Source organism: Phyllostomus hastatus, unplaced genomic scaffold, assembly GCF_019186645.2.
Source record: "Phyllostomus hastatus isolate PE091 unplaced genomic scaffold, TTU_PhHast_1.1 phas_scaffold_12, whole genome shotgun sequence".
NCBI classification, from domain to species: domain Eukaryota; kingdom Metazoa; phylum Chordata; class Mammalia; order Chiroptera; family Phyllostomidae; genus Phyllostomus; species Phyllostomus hastatus.
Window position 1 is genome coordinate 4,103,245 of NW_025334007.1, and position 19,877 is coordinate 4,123,121.

General features: G+C 36.6%; 1 protein-coding gene across 1 annotated transcript in view; it reads right to left on the reverse strand.

Annotated features, from left to right (window-relative positions):
- The window catches only part of IL1RAPL1 (interleukin 1 receptor accessory protein like 1), a 582,852-nt gene that overhangs the window by 44,052 nt on the left and 518,923 nt on the right, over window positions 1-19,877 (reverse strand). Inside the window, exons 6-7 of the mRNA XM_045855844.1 lie at window positions 2,152-2,284; window positions 120-265 (exon numbers count right to left, since the gene is read on the reverse strand). Of these exons, the coding sequence (XP_045711800.1) occupies window positions 120-265; window positions 2,152-2,284 (279 nt within the window). The remainder of the gene's footprint in view (window positions 1-119; window positions 266-2,151; window positions 2,285-19,877) is intronic.

Genomic DNA, 19,877 nt, shown 5'->3' on the forward strand with positions numbered 1-19,877 from the left:
GATTTTTATTTAAGATAAATTTGGGTAGAAAAACAAACTTTAATTTTTCTTTGTTTCCCACTTATTTCCTTCCCATTATAGGTTCAGTCGACCACTCCAGCTTAGAAGGTTGTACTCACCCCGTTTGTGAAGGAGAATGCTGGCATGCCGACGTCCGTTTCCATTTTCAACGTAACAGGAGTAATTTCCCAAGTCACCTTCTTGTACAGAGTCCACAATTAATGAGATGGAAACTTCTTGCTCCCCAAGATGTTCCTTGAGAATTCTAAAATATAAAGCAAAACAAAACAAAAAACCCCACACAAACATACACATACACGAAAAAGAAAAAAAAAAGATGAATCTGAATCTGATGTGAAAATACCTGCAGCATCTGTGCTTCAGATTTAGCTATGGATTGATGCTGTCTTAATCAAATTATATCATGCCCTCTTCCCTTATAATGAGTAAATTTGTCTTTGTAGATGCTAATGAAGTTGCAGTTAATTATCTCTCTTAGCAGGACAATCACACTGTCATAATAAAGAAGTGAGAGAGACCTTGAAGAAAAGTTTATGAACTGCTTTCTCTTTAAGAAGAAATATGATGTAAAAGTGAGATAAGAAATTCTAATGTCTTAGGCTAGAGGACTAATTATATCTCAAGAAGAGAAAATTCTTGAGTTATTTTGACATTTCAGTTGAAACCTCCAGCCTGGCCTCTTTTCATGATACAAATCAATTGCCAATTTTTTTAGAATATGAAATTATAAACCTGTAGACAAAGCGGTGCGATGAGGTGTTTAATTCTGACATTTAAAATGAATGGTAAGTGCTCACTAATCTCACTGTCAAAGATTTTAGCAGTCTTTCAGAGCAAATGGGAAATTTCACAATAAAGCTCCCTTTTTCTGCTCAAAAAGTTTCTACCTCTACCTTCCCACCTGTTTGGTAACCCATCTGGGCATGACACTTCTTAAGGCAGAATTAAAGAAAAACACCTTTCTAGAACCTTCCCTGAGCACCCATAAAAAGAGAAACAGGGGGAGGGGAGTTAGGAGATTTAGTGTCCTTTTTTAATTTTAACATTTCCAAGTGTGTGAGTCCATGGCAACCGTGAAGTTGTAAATATGAAAAATGGCCGAGGAACACCTTAGTATACACATTGGAGAACCTGCCCACCTGCACATTTCAGAATCCAGTTAGTGTGTGAGAGCCCTGTGTATTGGTTGCCAGGAAGAAGATCCTAGTAGAAATGACCTTACATGACAGTCTTACGTGTTTTCATTTTCTATTGAAAAACTTTTCCCCTTTTACCTTTGATCAAATTTTAAAAGTCCTCACATTTAAAAGTGTCCTCCTCCAAGAAGAGGAACCTTGGTTAAAATGTTCCTGTACTCCGGGAACACGTGACCTCTACATGGGAGAGTGTTTGCAAATGAGTAGCATTTGGATTCAGTTATAACTTAATTATTATTAATATGCTTGCTCCTGTACATTATGATTCAAAATGAGTATCTATGCCCAAGCATCATTTTAGTTCTAATTGAATACCTTGATTCTTAAAAGTAAATGAACAAAGAAATTATTTTTGAAAAAGACGCTGAAGCCTTATGCCCTCAAATCAATGGTATTTTTAATGGCTATTCTCTATCATTCCCACTATGTTCATATTTAGAACTTAAAGTCAGACTAACAAAGGCAATAAAATAATTTGGTGTATCCTTTATCATTCCTACCAAGTGCTTTATAGTCTACCCGATGCCTCACATATGAAAATATATAAAAGGAAATGACAGAGCTTGTACCTGGTTGAGTCCTGGTACCTTGTTACTATTGCCTCTTAACAGTTTAAAACAAAGAGCTCTTACAAACAAAACGCACAATATCGCATTCTCTGAATTTGTTGGTACTTTGGTCTGTCTCACTTTCAGTACATTCCTCCATGAAAAACTCCTTTTTATTGCTCTTAATTCTTTGCAAATGGCATTCATGCTTTGCAATTCCATAGTCTCTCAACAGTGTTTTGCCTCTTTGCCATTAACTGTTGCAATATTTTTATTATAATAGTAAAACAAAACAAACAAAAGAAGTCTTTGCTTTCAGCTTACTAGTCACCAACTGAGCAAATGTTAATCCTGACTACAAGGTAAAAGAAAACAAAATATTTTACCTAATGTCACTTTCCCAAAGTCGATTTTCATCCAGATCTTCGATAAACTTTTCTCCTTTCATCCAGTAAATTAGAGGACTGACATCTCCACTGTACCCAAAGAAAGCTCTGCAGGTTAGATTAGCTGAGTCGCCTGTGGAGAGAAGCGATAGAAATATGTTATAAAACTCTTTGTACACACTGTTTTTTTTTTTTTCAGACAGACTGGTAGGTACCATTTTGATTACTTAATTGATTTAATGAAACATCTTTCTAAAATAATCTTTTTCTGCTCCTTTCAATCTTTGTCAAGTTTATAAAATGGATGCTTTTGACAGCTTGTTGAATGAAATGGTAGTGACTCATACAATTTTAAATAAGACTAGCCACTTAATTTATAGACAGTTCCACCATAGAGGTTTGCCTGATGTTTTCCCATGATCGGACTGAGGCTGCAAACGCATGGGAAAGTACCACACAGGTGATGTGCCCTTCCCGAAGCATGATATCAGGAGATACATAGTATTGATAATTATAAGATTTTATAGGGCAATTAGAAAGTATTTCTCACTCCTGAATATGAGTAATAGAGAGGGAACAAAATCACCAGGTGGGAAAGAAAAGGAACTGGAAATGCAGGACCCTTGAAAAACATTATTAAATTACTTTTACTATATGAGGAATAATAATGTAATGAAGAAAACCAACACATGAACAGGTAGAAAAGAACACACACAAAAAAAACAAAGGAATGACTAGAAGTCAATAGTAGGGGTTTTTCTTAGATGTACAATCAGTGATACCACGGTAGAGGTTAGTTTCTTTCAATATGCTCCTCAGGAGAGACCATTGTAATGGTGAGTGCAGATCAGTTGATTACTTAAAACAGCTAAGTAGAGGCCCCCGACTAAAGGGTGGAAGTGCATTTCATGCCTGCAGAACACGTAATGTTTATCTCTAGACAGGTTATGCCATTTTGCGAACATCTGGTTTACCCAAGCCTCAGCCAGCATTAGAGAACTGAACTATTCCAGTACAGGCTAGTTTTAAAATCTCACTGCCTCCATGTGGAATCAGAAAGTGGGGGTCAGGGTGGGCTGGGGACCTGTAAGGACTGACTCCACTAGGACTGGGGCAAGGGAACTCTCAGGGATGGGCGCTACATATATGAGAGGCTGAAAACTATGCCCCAGTGACCCCTTTGTTGGCATTTGAAGTAAGAAAACTTTCTCAATTTCAGAAACTCCTGTAAAGGTTCTTGAGGACCTGACAACTCTATGATCTAAAGGTCAAAGAAGGACATGACTAAACACTTGGAAGCCTCAGAGCTAAGTTATGAGTTAATAGTGAACACCTACTGAAATTATGCTTAGGAGGGATACTACAATATAAATCCAAAGGAAAGCACAGTGTGCTTAGATGAACTCTTTCCATCCCCGCTATGGGTATACCTATATGCAAATTCTATTCTCCAAGTCCCACAGCAAGATAATTTTTATTGGATAAAATCAATGCTATCTTAATTATGTTCATTGTATAAGGAGAGTTCATAAATAAATTCTTGCTCTTCTATTATTTCTAGGATGGCATGCTATAGTTTTCTCCTTGTATCTTATCTTTGTTCATGTCTGAATCTTGTCCAAGGAAGTGATTCCTCTTGGACTTTGGTTCTATATGCAATAGTCAACATTAAAAACCAGATAAGGCAAGTCCAGAAAATGTCTACCAGCTTTTAAGAAGCAAAATGGAGCTCCAAGAAGGTTCCTTGATTATCAATTTTGTACATAAATATCGCCTAAATGTTCTAACATGGCACCACACCTCTGTTGGAGAATACTTACATTACAGAGTGGATAACCAAATGCCAATCTTGTTGATTGGAAATCAGCCACAGATTTCTAAGAGAAGTATCAATTCAATGTGAAAAAAACAGTTTTAAACCCAATATTCTTTGGCTTTGCATTTTTATAAGGGCACTAACTTATATGCAACCTCACTACCTGTTATAGTGTCGAGGTGGTCATGAATTCTATAGTAAATCTCAAAATACTACCTGTTGTGATGATAAACATCACATGCCAACAGAATGAACATACATTAGAGAGTTTTACATTTTTATGGTCATAATTTACAAAATTTATTTTTAAGGGATCAAATTTTAGCTTGTAGGAGGGAGTTAATGACTAAAACTCATAAAAAGAAGTCTCCAGAAATTACTTAACTTTCCATTCCAGTTTGACTAAATATGAGGCTTATAAATAATGATCATACCATGAGCAACTCAGCCTGACATTCTGTATGAGAGAAGCAAGTTGAATCCCTCACTGGGACCTGAATTTGTCTCTCCTGTCACAGAACAAGTGATTTTCCATTACCTAATTCTTCATTTCTCTTACCTGCAGGCTTTGTGCTACCACACCTAGGAAATGGCTCTTGCACCCATGTCAAAAACAATTTGCTTTCTCAATCTTCTTGGCTCACCTGGTCTTTGACTATCTACCTTGCCTTGAGCTCCCGTACCAGGGATATCTGCAATGTTTTGGGGGTGCCTTGGGGAGCTCTGTCCAGATTTGGATCGATCTTGCTGTGGGTCATAAAATTCATGGAAGGAATTAAAAGAGGATGAGGGAAAAATAGTAAAGCACTCCAGGCACAGAGGAAAAAGCATAAGTAAAAGAATGCCAGAGAACTTTGGGGGAAATAAATAACTTCAGACTGGCTAAAGCTTAAGTGTACTTGGCGGGGTGGGCGTGGTGTGGGGGAGAGGATTAGGGGGAAAATAGAGCATCAGTGAGGCCAGAGCAGTGGCAGCCCTAGCTTTCCCTACAGGCTGTGTTGAAGATTTGGGATGTGCTTTTAAGGGCAATGCTACCCTGGGGAAAGACTTCAAGGAGACTGACATAATTCCATCTGCATGCTAAAGAAATCACTTTCTCTGTACTTGAAATGCTGAGATTGGATCAGAGAGAATCAAGAGCATTGAGAGGGTTACAGTATTTTGGGATCATAACATAAGGAATAGTCACTGCACAAAGACTGGAATTTTCTCACATAATTACTTAAAAGGGTAAAGCATAGTTGATAGCATTGATGACAGATCACTATGCTTTTTGTCAATGTGATAATAGAGAACCTCTCAAAGCAGAGATTTCATAGGAAGTCTAATGAGGTAGAAAATACATTTTTTATTTTTTATGATTTCCATGCATCACTGTGTGTCGTAGCAGAGAATGGGGGAATTGGGATGTTGCCAGCTGGTTCTCAATATAATCAGGCTAGAAAGTCAAATTGGCAGAGCTCTGTTCTGTTAAGAGGTTTCTGAATGGGTTCTCTTAATTATACTTATATATGTGCCTGAGCAAAAGGCACCACCACCAGGACACTAGGAGCCCATGTAGTCAAACTTGAGACAAGATAAGGCTCATGCTTGAAATCCAACTGCCCAAATGTTTGGGAGGAAAGCAACGACTACCCAGTACTTTTCCTTTAGGTAATGGTGGCCAATTATGGGAGTGTCAGGGAGGTGTGACCTTAGCCCACAAGTCTGTATTGCCCATGTTTGAAAGCTGTAATAAAGAACTATCATCACTTCCCTTCAGGTTGAATAAGAACCAGGAGTCGATTGCAATGCATGGGGCAGGGTGGGGTCTAGGGAGAGATGATGCTTTCCCACTCAAGAAGGGAAGACAGAGATTAATAAGGATGATTAAGAAAACTAGGGCATTTTATTTACAAAGCTAATTAGGCAAATAGGAAATAGGAATTAGGAAAGTAAACATGTTATGACTGTGTTTGTACCTTTAGCTGATGAAGTGGGACATGCCAGTTGCACAACAGGTTTTTAGCATCTGAGTTTTAGAAGTAGTCCACGCACTATTCAGTTCATGTTCTCATGCTTTTTAAAAGTATATTCTTGGCTTTATATTCCCCTTTTTTCCACCTAAGGTACTACTCTTCATCCATTAAGAGCTAACTCAAATAGAAACTGACAATGGCCTCCCTGGGAATAGTCAGTCACTCTGTCGTTGCTTCCCATAGCCCTTGAAGCATACCTGTATTTATCAGAATATATTCCCTACAACATTTGGTTTATTTGCATATCTATCCTAGCAACCACAGCATTCACTCCCAAAGGTAGAAATTATATCTGCATTTACCTTTATGTGTCACCAGGACCCATTACAGTGTTTTGAATATATTAGGAATTCAATAAATAATTTCAAATCAATTAATAACTTGCTTAATATCTTTCAAATTTGCACTTTCCCTTGCTTCCTTTTATCAAAGCTTCATTAATTAATTAATTAAATAATTAACATGCGTACAGCTTATCTTAGCAGGCCAAATCTATCTTGTAAACTAGCCTTCAACATTGCATATACAGAGTCTCTTTTTTCAGACATTATTTCACTTGTGGGCTGGAGCCAGTTCATACTAGCTTACAAGAGTCGATTACTACATTTTTGGAAAATTTGTAAGCAGTTTGTTAAGCACAGTAATTATGTACAATTGAATTATAAAAACTTACAATTAAAAAGACCTTATTAAAAACAAAGGTTAATAGATAAATCAAAATGTCCTAAGTATTTTGCAACATTATTAATCTATAGCATCCATATGGCAGAAGTAGTATATAACAGTGTGCTACTGCACATCTCTCCTCAGCCGCCCATTTAGTGAGATTGTGTTGGTAGCTTGCAGTCAGCTATGGTGGGAGTATTTACCCATAAGTTGCCAAATGCTATAAATCAAGGTATGATTTACTGTTTTGTTGATTGTCTCCCGAGAAAATGTTAATAATGCAGATTAAGTGTCACGTGTATAGCTGTTACATTGGTAATTGCACAGGCATAAAAAACATATTCCTCTAGTATCAAAAAAATGTAATTTGATTCAGCAAGGAAGTCATTCACATCATTGATGAATGAAATTCTAACATGTATCTCCTATGTTTACTCATTTGCTAATGTAAACAAAAGTACCGACCACCTATATGTCAGAATTGTACTTGGACAACCAATTGTTAAGCATTTACCAGCATACTCTCTATCAAATTGCTTTTTCAAAGATATTGCAAGCACATCTTAATAGCTTTATTGAGATACAATTCACATATCATCCATCTACCCATTTAAAATGTCCTATAAGTCAATGGTTTTCAGCATTCACGGGACTGTGCAACCAGCAGCACAATCAACTTTAAGACACTTCCATCGCCCCCAAAAGAAACCATGAACCAATTAGCAGTTACTTGTCATTTCCTCCTAACCTGCCAGCCCTTGGCAACCACTAATCAATTTCTACTTTCTATTTCTATAGATTTGCCGATTCTGGGCATCTTGTATAAATGGAATTATACATTATATAGCCTTTTGTGTCTGGCTTCTTTTGCTTAGCTTAATGCTTTCAAGGTTCACCTACATTACAGCACATATCAATATTTCATTTCTCTTTATGGTTAAATAATATATCCTTGTATGGATAGACCATATTTTGTTTATTCATTCATCAGTTGGCGTGCATTTGGGTTGTTGCCAGGACTGAATAATGCTGCTTTGAACACTCCTGTACAAATTTTTGTATGAACATATGTTTCATTTCTCTTGGGTATATACATAGCTAGAAGTGAAATTGCTGGGCCATAAGATAATTCTATATTTAAATCTTTGAAGGATTGCCAGACTGTTTTCCAAAGTGGCTGTACCATTTTAGGTTCTCTCCAGCAATGTACAAGTTGTTCCAATTCCACATGCTCGTCAGTATTCGTTATCTGTCTGTTTGATTATAGCCATCCTACTGAGTGTGAAATAGTATTTCTTTGTGATCCTTACCATTCATATAAAGCCACAAAGTTATTATTACATATAATTATTTTATTAATAACCAGTGTGGTTCAAAATTATAAAACCAGTCTAAAGATAAAAGGGATTTTATTAGACCACAGTATGTGTTTGTTAACATCATACCTAACATGCTAATTTCTTCATTGTTGTGTTATAGACTCTATGATGAATTTATAATTTTAGTTGAGAATCATAAGAACTTTATTACTGAAGGCTTACACTGTTTAAGAACATCTGAGAAGAGTTATTTTCAAATGTTTAAAAGTAAACATATTTTAAACTAGAAATTAATATAAATGGGGCCTGTAGGATCATATCCTTTAAATTCAATATGAGGACACCTACTAGCATCATTCTCATATGATTATATTTTTTGCAGTTTTGCTAATTCACTTAGACATGAAAAAATAATAAGATGCTTTAAATGGTGATAAGAGAATTGTTTGAAAATAATATAATTGCAAACTTAAACAGTTCAGAAGAACTTATATCTTTACTTTCTTTGAAAAAAGAGTTCTTTCAAATGTCCAAATGTAAGAAATATATAGGAATATCTTACTAGCGAAAGTTTTAATATTTGGCCTCTTGATATAACATACTTTTTGTATTTGTATTACAAAATGTAAAAATCTGTGCAATTCGAGTTACTCTAAATAGACCATGTCAAAATCATGTAAATGTATCACTATACATACCTGTCTAACAAATGGAGTGTATGTGGTAATGCTTAGAGAAGGACTATTCGCCATCTCAATATATTTGAATAGAACTTCACGTTAAAAAAATGCAAAAGGATGCCCTTAAGGAATTCAATAGAGCCAAAATATGCAAAACAAAAGCAACAGACTATGCAAATCTAAAGAGCATTTATTTTAAAATCATTAAAAACTGGCTTATGAGCCCTGGCTGGCGTAGCTTAGTGGATTGAGCATGGGCTGTGAACCAAAGTGTCGCAGGTTCGATTCCCAGTCAGGGTACATGCCTGGGTTGCAGCTCACAGCCCCCAGCAACCGCACATTGATGTTTCTCTCTCTCTCTCTTTCTCCCTCCCTTCCCTCTCTAAAAATAAATAAATAAAATCTTTAAAAAACTAGCTTATGAAATTTTAAAATCAGATGTACTCGGCCCAATATGAAATGGTAGAGGAATCTATCTCAGCATATTGGAGCCTGTGGCAAGCAATTGAAGAAGGCAATTCAGGAGAAAAGAAGTTTTCCTTAAAAGGGTAAGTTTGGAATTCTGGCAATTTTTTTTAAGTAGATGATTTGTAGGAAATTAATGTACTCTTATTTTAGCTATAGTTAATTTGGTTTGAAGTTATTTTGCCTTAATCTTACTCTCTAGGAGACAATGATTTTGACCACCATTTTGCCAGCCTCAAGAAGAAAAGTTGGGGGTTGGCAATGGTCTATGATATCTAAAATTCTATATTATACATGATTTCCATAGTAACTGAATAGAAAATAGTAGAGATCTTATTTATACTAGCAACAAAAAACTAAACAATAATCAGAAATGGTTGGGAATAAGTGAACCACAAAATAATATTGAATCAGATGAAAGTTTTTATGAAATGCATATACAGAAAGTTTGCAAAGCCTTGGATAAAAAAACTAGATATTTTTGAGGTCCGCTCCCAAGTTATACTTTAGATTCAATGTTACTGCTACTGAAAATCCAATAAATTACAGAATTCAAAATAATAATTCTATATTCATTTAGAAATTTAGGTAGATAGATATTGTGAATAATTTCCTAAAGAAGTGTAAGCATGTGAATGGTCCAAAGAACAAAATGCATTGATTTTTATACATTATTTTAAAATAAATATTGTATATATTTAATGTGTAAAGCATGATGGGCAATGCTTAAAAATAGTAGCAGATTAACTCCAGGCAATGAGTTATCAGATTTTGAATTATGATCTGGAAACAAAGATTAATTTCATATGATATAACAAAAATTAAAACTTACTAGAGTTAAATATTATTATGAAACAGGCATACTATCTAGAAGAAGTATGTTACTTTATGAATCTATGTAGGAAAAATGATTTCTTAGAATTCCAGCCTCAACATAACAAGAAAATTCAAGATTTGCAGATTTAAAAAATAATTAGTAAAGCTTTGGTACACTGGGAAACAATACAAAGAAAAGTAAAACAACAGAGAAGATTACATTTTCTTGATCGTGTTTGCCATCTAATGTGTGTCTCAGTATGTTTTCAGTTACAAAGGAAATGTGATAAAATAACACTTAGACAAGTGCCTTGAAAGTTCTTTAATGGATTAATATTCTAAACATTCAACTTGAAAATGATCATAGACAGATTTTTTAAAAAATTACTTTATTGTTTTTCCATCACGGTTGTCTGCATTTCCCCCCACCACTCCCCCACACCCCAGCCAATCCCACCTCCCTCCCTGCTTCCACCCTCCCCCTTGGTTTTGTCCATGTGTCCTTTATAGTAGTTCCTGAAAACCCTGCTCCCCAAGGTCCCCTCTCCCCTTTCCTCTGGTTATTGTCCTTAATTTCAATGTCTCTGGTTATATTTTGCCCATTAGTAAATGATTGGATCAAAAAACTATGGTACATTTACACAATGGAATTCTATGCAGCAGAGAGAAAGGAGCTCCTATCCTTCAGGACAGCATGGATGGAACCAGAGAGCATTATGCTAAGTGAAATAAGCCAGGTGGTGAAAGACAAATACCATATGATCTCACCTTTAACAGGAACCTAATCAACAAAAGAAAAAAGCAAACAAAACATCAACAGATTTTGAAAGAAATTAGAGGAAAGGTTATTACTATTGCACCTCCTAATGCCACCGATTAACAAAATTTTTGCATATTTTCACTAACTTTCATACCAGATTTTATTTTATATTCCTGTATCTTCTACAATATCATTTAGTTTAGATAAATACAGGTTAACATGCCACCCATATTTTTCAGACCATAAGACGCACCTAGGTTTTAGAGGAGGAAAATAGGGAAAAAAATCTGAAGCAAAAAATGTGGTAAAATATTTAATAACATAAATAACATAATATTTCACCAATGTAAATGTAAGCAGAGCTCAACAGCAGGATTAACAATCATTATTCCTCTCAAATTTGGTGGGGGGAGAAAGTGCATCTTTATAGTCCAAAAAACATGGTATATTGTTTTATTTTACTTAAGCCAGTGAATCTCAAACTTATTGTCAAATAATTTGCTCCCCTCCCAGATGTTGACTCAGCAAGTGCAGAGGGTTCCGGGGAATTCCATTTTTAATGAGCTCTCTCAGGAGATTGTCATGCAAGTGGTTACAGTTAACTGTCTGGAACAATTTCCTTTTACCTTAGACTTTGTTTAAAGTGGAACTGGGGCTCAGAAAAGCAAGATTGAAAACCATTCAGGCAGGGCCCTTAATGAGGGAGCAAGGACAGGGAGGCTGGGAAAGAGGAAAGAGGGTTCATAATAATGATGATGGTGGGTAGAGAGGTAGCTAGTGTAAACAAGACATAGAATTTTCAACTGTGCCCCTGGTGACCCCATCCAAGCTATGGAAATATATCGTCTTTCCAAAGAAATGTAGGACAGAATTTGTGTTTCAGTGGAAAACTACCCACTTACCTACTTTTCTGAGTTACCAGATTCTAACTTTCACCGTTTTTTAGCTGTTTTTTGACTCTGTAAATTACAGGTAACTGACATGTAAATTTTCCCATGTCTGGCAGTGTTTTAATTGATTTTATTTCCCTCTGGTCTCTTAGCTATCCCCCCCAAACCCATGGAAAAATCTACTTTTTCTCTACTTGGAATTCATCTCAAGATTCCTTTACTCTATATAAATCTGCTGCTTTGATATTACCTTTGCACTGGTCATAATCTGCCTGGTCCCTTCATATCATATGAGCAAAAATGTCTTTAACATGTGTTTATCCTTATATCTGTATGAAAGTAATGATTGTACATTTTTCTGAAAATTGTCTGTTAACAGGAATATAATGCTGACCTCCTTGCTTATCACTGCGCTTAAACTAAGCAACACGTAATATTTTTACCTATGCGATATGTCTCTGGCATTTGTTGGATTACTGAAGGATTGTATGAACACGTTATTTTGCTTTCTTTTTTCAAATATAAGAACGGGAGTAAAATTTTATCTTTATTCTGTTGAAGTCCAAATGATTTATCTTGTTATCAACAGCAACTATCCATCTCTTCTCCCTTTTGGTCTCTTAATTTGCTGGAACCTGCAATTTCTGATAAGGCAATCCTAACCTGCAATTCAGAGACTCAACACCACAGCTCTTCTTCATTCCCTTCCATTTTGATATTGAAAACACACCTCCAGTCCCACCTCTGACACCCAAGTGATAGCGCTCATAGTATTTACTACACTTGACCGGAAATACCGAATTAGCATGAGAATTCCATGAGTTACATAGAAGAGAGAGACACAATTTCATTTTCATCTTAATTTTGTTTCTTTGTTTTTCTTCAAGCACTAGCAGAATTCTTTAATGTGTGCCCCAGGTAGCTGAACACATCAAATATATCCGTCAGCCAGGCCTGGAGTCTTGAAGATAATAGTGTTGCTGTCTCAAGTTGATATCGGTAAAAGCTACAGTAAATTGCACTAAATGCTTCTGCCGCTTTTTTGGCAGAAAGGTGCACCATCAGCTCAATCTCACCAGGTTACAAAGGAAGCACTCTAAAATTGATCATAAAAAAAATCATTTGCTATCTAAAAGGAGAACAATGCTTGTCATACATCAGGATTTCGAGTAGGCCGCCATGTGAGGAGGCGTTAGAAGGAAAATGATACATTTCCCCTTTAAACATTGGATTCCAATGGGCTGTAAGTAGGGTCACTTGTGATTTAGTGCAGCCTTCTAATTAGGGATTATCTGGCCATTTCTAAAAGTGCTGAGAGCAGAAATTCTTTCTCCACTAGAGGACACTCTCTAACTTATTAAAAAGTTTAAATAAAAAAGAAGCCTCTTTTTTAATTAAAAGGAAATTTCTTCCCTAATTAAAAAGCATCAGCATTCAGAGATCTTACTCACTGAAATTGGAATATATGTGTATTTTGTTCTTAAATAAGATGTTGAATAGTAGGGGGATTTTTAATTTCATTTGCACCATTAATCATGCATATTAAAATTACGCTATGGTCATGGTAAAGATAAATGATTTGCCAAAGACTTTTCATTTAAGATAAAACAAGGTGGTTTGCAAAACATATTTATCTTTTGTCATCAGTTACACTGATGGCTCCTCTTCCAGAAAGCTTTATTCAAAAATGAAGAATCTCCTCTTCTCCCCCACCCCCACCTCCAGCTCCTCCCTCTCCCCCCCACCCCCCACACACAGAAAGAAAGAAAGTTCCCTTGTAACTTCCTCAAGATCTTTGGCCCAAATAAGTATCAGGCCCTATGGCACATAATATCTGACAGTATCTAACCACAGAGAGTTCTCTGGAAATCAGAGGTTTTTCTCAGGGTTCCAAACGAAAGGAAAGAAATGGAAGGGATAGGTTATATTAAGCGCATAGTTCAGGATCTTACTCCTGAAGGATGTAACAACATCTGCTCAAATTTCAGGGGAATAAAATCACCGGAAAAAAAAAAAACAAAAACAAGACATGCACTTTAAATCTGCTCACCATGACTCAGCTGTCCTGTCAGATTTCTTTATGATAGTGTATTTCAGACTATCTTACAACATATTTCTTTAGCTTTTAAGGACAAAGCAACTTATTTGGTTGGCTAATAGAATTGCAAGAGGATTTAAGTAGTTGGACTTGGCATCAACTGAGTTAATATATATCCATAGTACACATGGTGGGCGAGTGCTCACAAGCTGCTAAGCAATTATCAATTTATTACTCATGTTGCTATTGTCACGGGACTTAAACTTTTCTATAAGCGATGGCTTGCACTTTGTGCATCAAGTTAGGCCAGGTATGCCTTTCAGGAAGCTGAGGGCTGCATCCTAGAATTTGAATGAAATGTTGGGGATATTACCCATACTAGTGACAGGAATAGAAGCAAGGGCAGAGCCCCTCCAGAGTGGAGGGGAAACACACGCACTTGAAAAAAAAGCACGCCCAATATGGGAGTATTATTGCTGCACTGTGTTTCGCTGGTTCAAAGATCCTTGTAAGGACTCAAACTGTAGCTCTTGATGGCTGCCTTTCATTTGCATGTTACAAAAGTTAATGGCATCTAGCAAAATCAATGGACATCGGGCTGAACAGAGGGACTTAGCATGCATCAGTTAACATCTGTTGCCACCTGAACACCTCACCCTGGGAAAGTGTGAGGTTGCACCTGAGTGTTGAAAGGATGGGCATTAGTTAAAAGAAGCAGGAAACCGATGACTGCTTCGGGGAAAACATTCAAGTGCCAGAAAATGGATTTGCTTGCAATGGTTACTTGGAAACTCGTGGTGATGAAGAAGAGGAACTCGGGTCAACTTTCTAATATTTTTAATTGACTTAAAATACACATACCATAAATTTTACCATCTTAGCCATTTTGAAACCTATGGAGAAGTGGGGCCGTTTGGCCCATCAGTTAAAGAGTGGATGAAAGAAGTGACTTGTGGTTTGCTTTCCGCCAAAGACATCAGAACTGCTTAGGATTTTATTCATTTCTAAAATTGTTTTGAGTCATCCAGAATATAAACCTGCTTCTGTAATGCAGACATTTTTAGGATTTTATTGCAGAGGCCTTACTGATCTCGAAACTTTGTGATTGCATCTTGATAAGGCATCTTTATTTTTGCTCCATTAATGACATAGTTGCTGTACTAAATCCCGCACTGATTCTTTTAACCCTTTTGGTGCTTTCTTATCCTTCCAGACTCTCACATTTTAAAGCAAAGTATCCCGTCTTTAGCCTCCAACTATGTTTAAATCAGTCCTTAACATACGTACAAGACAGCATTCATCTGTGCCGAGTGATCAGCAAGTTCTTGAGGCTTCAGTATCATAGACAGTTGAGACAGGAAAGGAAAAACACAGAGTGAGGTGAAAATAGGAATATGAAAAGGAGGAGTGAGAGGGAAAGAATCATAAAAGGAGGAGTGAAGAACGGGCTATTAGTAGTAGAGGTGAAGGATATTGAAAACTCCCCGACAGCGTACTCAAACACGGGTGTTCCATATAGGTTTGCCATGTTCTTGAACAGAGCCTGTCCTGACATTGCCTTCGTCTTTCTTGTGCTTCATCTGTAACCTTCAAATCCTGGCTGGTACTTATTAAGGCAGAGGCAGCTAGATACTTCCCAGTGTCTCTTACCTTTCTTCCTTTTAGTAACACAACCCCCAGGGATTTAGTTGGGCAGAAGGCTTCCCAGCTACAGACTATATTTCCTAGCTTTCTTTGCAGGTCGATGCGGCCATAAGACTGAGATCAGGCCAGTGAGTTGTGTGAAGAAGCGATGTGCACAATTTCCTGGTCATCTCTTTCATGATGAAGCCTCATGCCCTGGACTTTATTTTTCTCTTTCGTGTAGGCTGCAAGGCAGACTGTGTCTGTGAACTGGTTTCTATCATATATACAAAGACAAAATATTGGGGCAGCGAGACACAAGGAATCGGGATCCGTGATTTACTTGATGTAACATAATCACCCCATCAGTCTGGGCTTCTCTCTACTAGTCTGTTTAATGAGAAATATACTTCTAATTTATTGAAAACATTGTATTTTGGGGTACCTTTGTTACCCAGCCTCGCCTGTGCCCAAACAGCACCTGTAGAATGTAGTTTTCCACCTTGTCTGCCATTTTGCAGCGGGGCAGGATAAAATCCATGACACTACACTAACTCATTTGAGCCAATCAGTATTGTAGACAAGAACCATATTTATCTCTTGTTAGTACTCTAACAATTCCCCACAGTGCCTGTGTATAAAATGGAGGAGCAGCAAAATACAAAATACTCTCTTTGAGAAGGAAAGTATGAAATCAGGAATGATTGTCCTTTTAAAGAAGTCCTTAACTTTATTTAGAAGACAACTATCAGGCATTTACTTAGGTCACAGTTTACTCAGGGGGTAATACAGTCAATAGCATCTGTTCTAAAACACGTATATACCTTGTGACTTAAAAAAGATTTTTTGTTTTGGTTTGTTGTTTCTTACGTGGGCTGGTTGGTCTAAATGAAAGGTCTAACTCAAATTGAGTAAGAACTTATATGCATGACCCATGGACATGAACAATGATGTGGGGATTGCCCGAGAGAGTGGGGGGTACTGGGTGGAGGGGGGCCAAGGGGGAAATTGGGGCAACCATAATAGCATAATCAATAAAATATAATTTAAAAAAACAAATTGAACTTTGCTATATCTGTGCAATTTAATAAGACCTATTCCCTTAAGTTTCCTAATACCCAAGGTCATAACAAGTAATTTAGATATATACAAAGCCTGCTTTCCTTATGTTTTAAAAAATAGAACCCATAATCCTTAGGTTTATATGGCTTTTAAAGTTAATGAAATATTCTTTAGGAGTTTTATAAGCTTATAAAACATGGCTAGTGCAGGACATAATGATAGCTCATGCATGAGATCTATTATTTAAAATATAAGCGAACATTCAGTGAACTCAGTCTAGAAGGGATTTTGTTGGTCAGCATTATATTGAAAGTACTCAGTATAGCTGCTGGTGTTTCATACATTGGTTTGCTTTGCTTGTCTCCCCTCCATAGTGGCTTAGTAAAATGTTTCTGACAGCTTATGAGGCTAAAATACACTATGGAACTTTTTTTTTTTTGGTCCACATTTGATAGAAGGAGAAATGATAACAGTTTGAACCACCATGAAAGTAGTTTAAAAAACTGAAGTTCAAAATGGGAGGAAATTTTCTGTGCTGAGTTCATCAGAAGTTGATAGTATTCATAAATATTTTTAGTATTTAAAAAATTTCACTGTTATTTTTCCTTTCAGGGTATGACCAGAGCTATTTCTCTCAGTTCTTTTCATCCTTGAAAAGATGCATTATTTATCTTTGGAACCTGTAGCTAGCTTTCTCAGTCCATTCTACTACTGGTGTCTTTAAAATCACTCAAAAGTAACCCTTCTTGTCTAACTTTCATCCCTCTTTCCCGATAATAGAAACTCAGGCTTAGAAGACATTTATTCCCATACTTAAAAGTATTTTTATTGTGTCTATACCTGAAACTTCTTGAGAGGCTATGAAGTTCTTCTTAATTTTTTCTTCATTTTTGGAGTTCCACTCTCACTTTCTATAACTTTATCGTCCCTCATGGTGTTACCTTTACTCCTTGTCTTTACACTAAACCAGTATCTTATTAACACACACACACACACACACACACACACCCAATACTACCCATACTGGTTACTCTTTTGTGAGCTATTGAGAGATTTTTCACATGGTTTTTAATCACAACTGCCTTATGCAGGGCTTATGAGACACCTATCTGGAAGGTTTATAACCCTCAATATGTCTTCAATAAAAGAGCTTGTAAAGTAGCATCTGAGACTTGTCAGCATCTAATAAAGGTAATCGCTTGAGAATACTGTTACAGATTTCTTACCTACAGAAGCTATATGACTTTCTGAAGTCTATTTTTTGTGTCCATCACTATTATTCTGTGATTTAAAAAACTAGGTTCTAATATTAGCAATGCTCTAAGTAGAAAGTTGTAGAAGTAAATTAAAATAACTGAGTCTTCTTGTCTTTAAGGAAATGACCACTTGTTATCATTTCAAAGAGATGAATACCTTGTCCAACATATTTATGAATCATTCACATTATTGGTGTTCTATCTGTGGTTATATGAATAAGCTTGTTTCGCCTGACCTCCCGCCTCCACCAGCATTTGAATCTCCTGGTAAATTCCCTTTAATATATATAATCAATTCAGGTAAAATGCAACAATCAGTTTTAAATCTTTTCCAGGGAACCCTGGAAACTTTCACATAGTCCAAGAGAGTAGAAATAATAAAGCCATTTGTTCATATCTGAATAATGTTTCATAACATATTAACTCCTTGGAGCTAGCTGTTGGAATACCCTGTGTTAAAAGTTAATAAGAAGTTCTGCTGATAGGATGGACATGCTGAATCAGGAACTGGATTAATGAAAATACTCACTGATCTGATTAACTTGATCAAATGTGATGCTTTCATTTTTAATAACCAGGCCTATCATATAATAAAAAGTAGTTATAGCAAAAATTAAGAAAACATTAATAAACCTATTAAACATAATCAGATTCTTGTGAGCTGAAAATCACAATTCTAAAACATCTTAATTAGTACTTTTTCTACCATTATTTACTCAAAAGTAAATACTTATATTTACTTATATGCTTCTTGACTTTCTCATTTGAAGTAGGAGAGAGACTCTTAAGATTTGGATGAAGCTTTAAAGCACTTTCTATATCTCTTGATTACTTCTTTTTCCTTTAGTTTTGTCTTTTTCAAAAATTGATGCAATAGAATAATATGGCTTTCATAATTTAGGAGAAATTTAACTATAGCATTAAAATGTCACCATATATTCTACTTCAAGGTAGCACAGCAGATCGTGCCCCATCTTCCTCCACTACCTCTTTCCTCCGAGGGCCTCCTATGGCCCTTGGAGAAACAATCCTCCCTCAGTCAAGATCTGCTCTGTGACTCTAAATATGCTGAGAGAAGTGCAGTTGTATAGAGTATAGATTAATGCTACTTCTTGAGAGCACAGCATTAACATAATATAACTATTAGAAGAGACATCTTGCTCATCCACAGTTAGGAACGGTGGGTTTCCACAACACGAATACACATTTTAAGTCAGCTTTGTTGAATTTGTGTGTATTTTTCAACTAGCTCCCTCTTCCCCCCAGCAACATCTTACTCCACAGTTAGGGATTTGGTACAGTATGAATAAAACCCTTCCACCTTTTCATAACAATAAATAAGGTTATACCCTGTAACAATAGTTGCTCTTTTTGGAGAGCCAAAGAAGAGGTGTGAAATGCATTTATGCTGTCTCCTTTATTTCAGCCAACACTGTCACTTAGATGTGCTCCACTACTCTCATAAATTTTTCAGAGAGCCTTCTCTTTTCATTTTAATAACCAAGACAATTCATCTTAGAAAAATATTGCCCCCTTGAAAGTGGAAAATGGACATTTCCTTTCAATATTAGGAATGGCTGTCTGGTATGCAAGATCGTAGAGAGGTAAATTGAGTAAATTCATTACTTCTTAATCCCCTGGTTTATCTAATTTGAATACATACATGTGAGCAACGCTTTTGGAATTCTTGAGGGGAGAAACAAGCTGATTTATGGGCTCATCCTCTGATTTAGACATCACTTCCTTCATTTATCCTCCAAGTGCAGGTACAACGAAGCGCAATGATTTCCCACACCCTTTGAGAATGCACATTGTGATAGCTGTGTAATGTACTGACTTGGCTAGGCTGAACTGAATTTCCCGTAATTCTATTTTCTCGTGTGTGTTCCATTAGAGTGGGCTATGAGAAAGATTCTGTCCTACTAATAGAATGGAAGGGAGGCAGCAGCCGTTTGTGTATGTGTAAACATGCACACACGTGTGTACACATTGTTGCTGATATGCTACGCTCCTTCACTTTGTTGACATAAAGTAGCAGTTCGGCCTGAAACTGCTTTTCCCCTCTGGATCTCCCATCAGTGTCTCTGACCTCTTGGCTCGAGATGTACCTGTTTAGCTTGTGATGAGAGACCCTGCTCATTCTTGTTTCGAAGTTCAGAGGCAACAGGAACTCACACGGATTTAAGCATCCTAGTTGAGTTCAAGCCTGCTCAGGCTCTTCCCGCCTGACTGCTGGCTCCGTGGACTGTAAACCCAGCTTGTGTTCATGGATTCTGCCTTGTTCATTATCTTCCCTTCCCAGCAGCCTGCCTGTGAA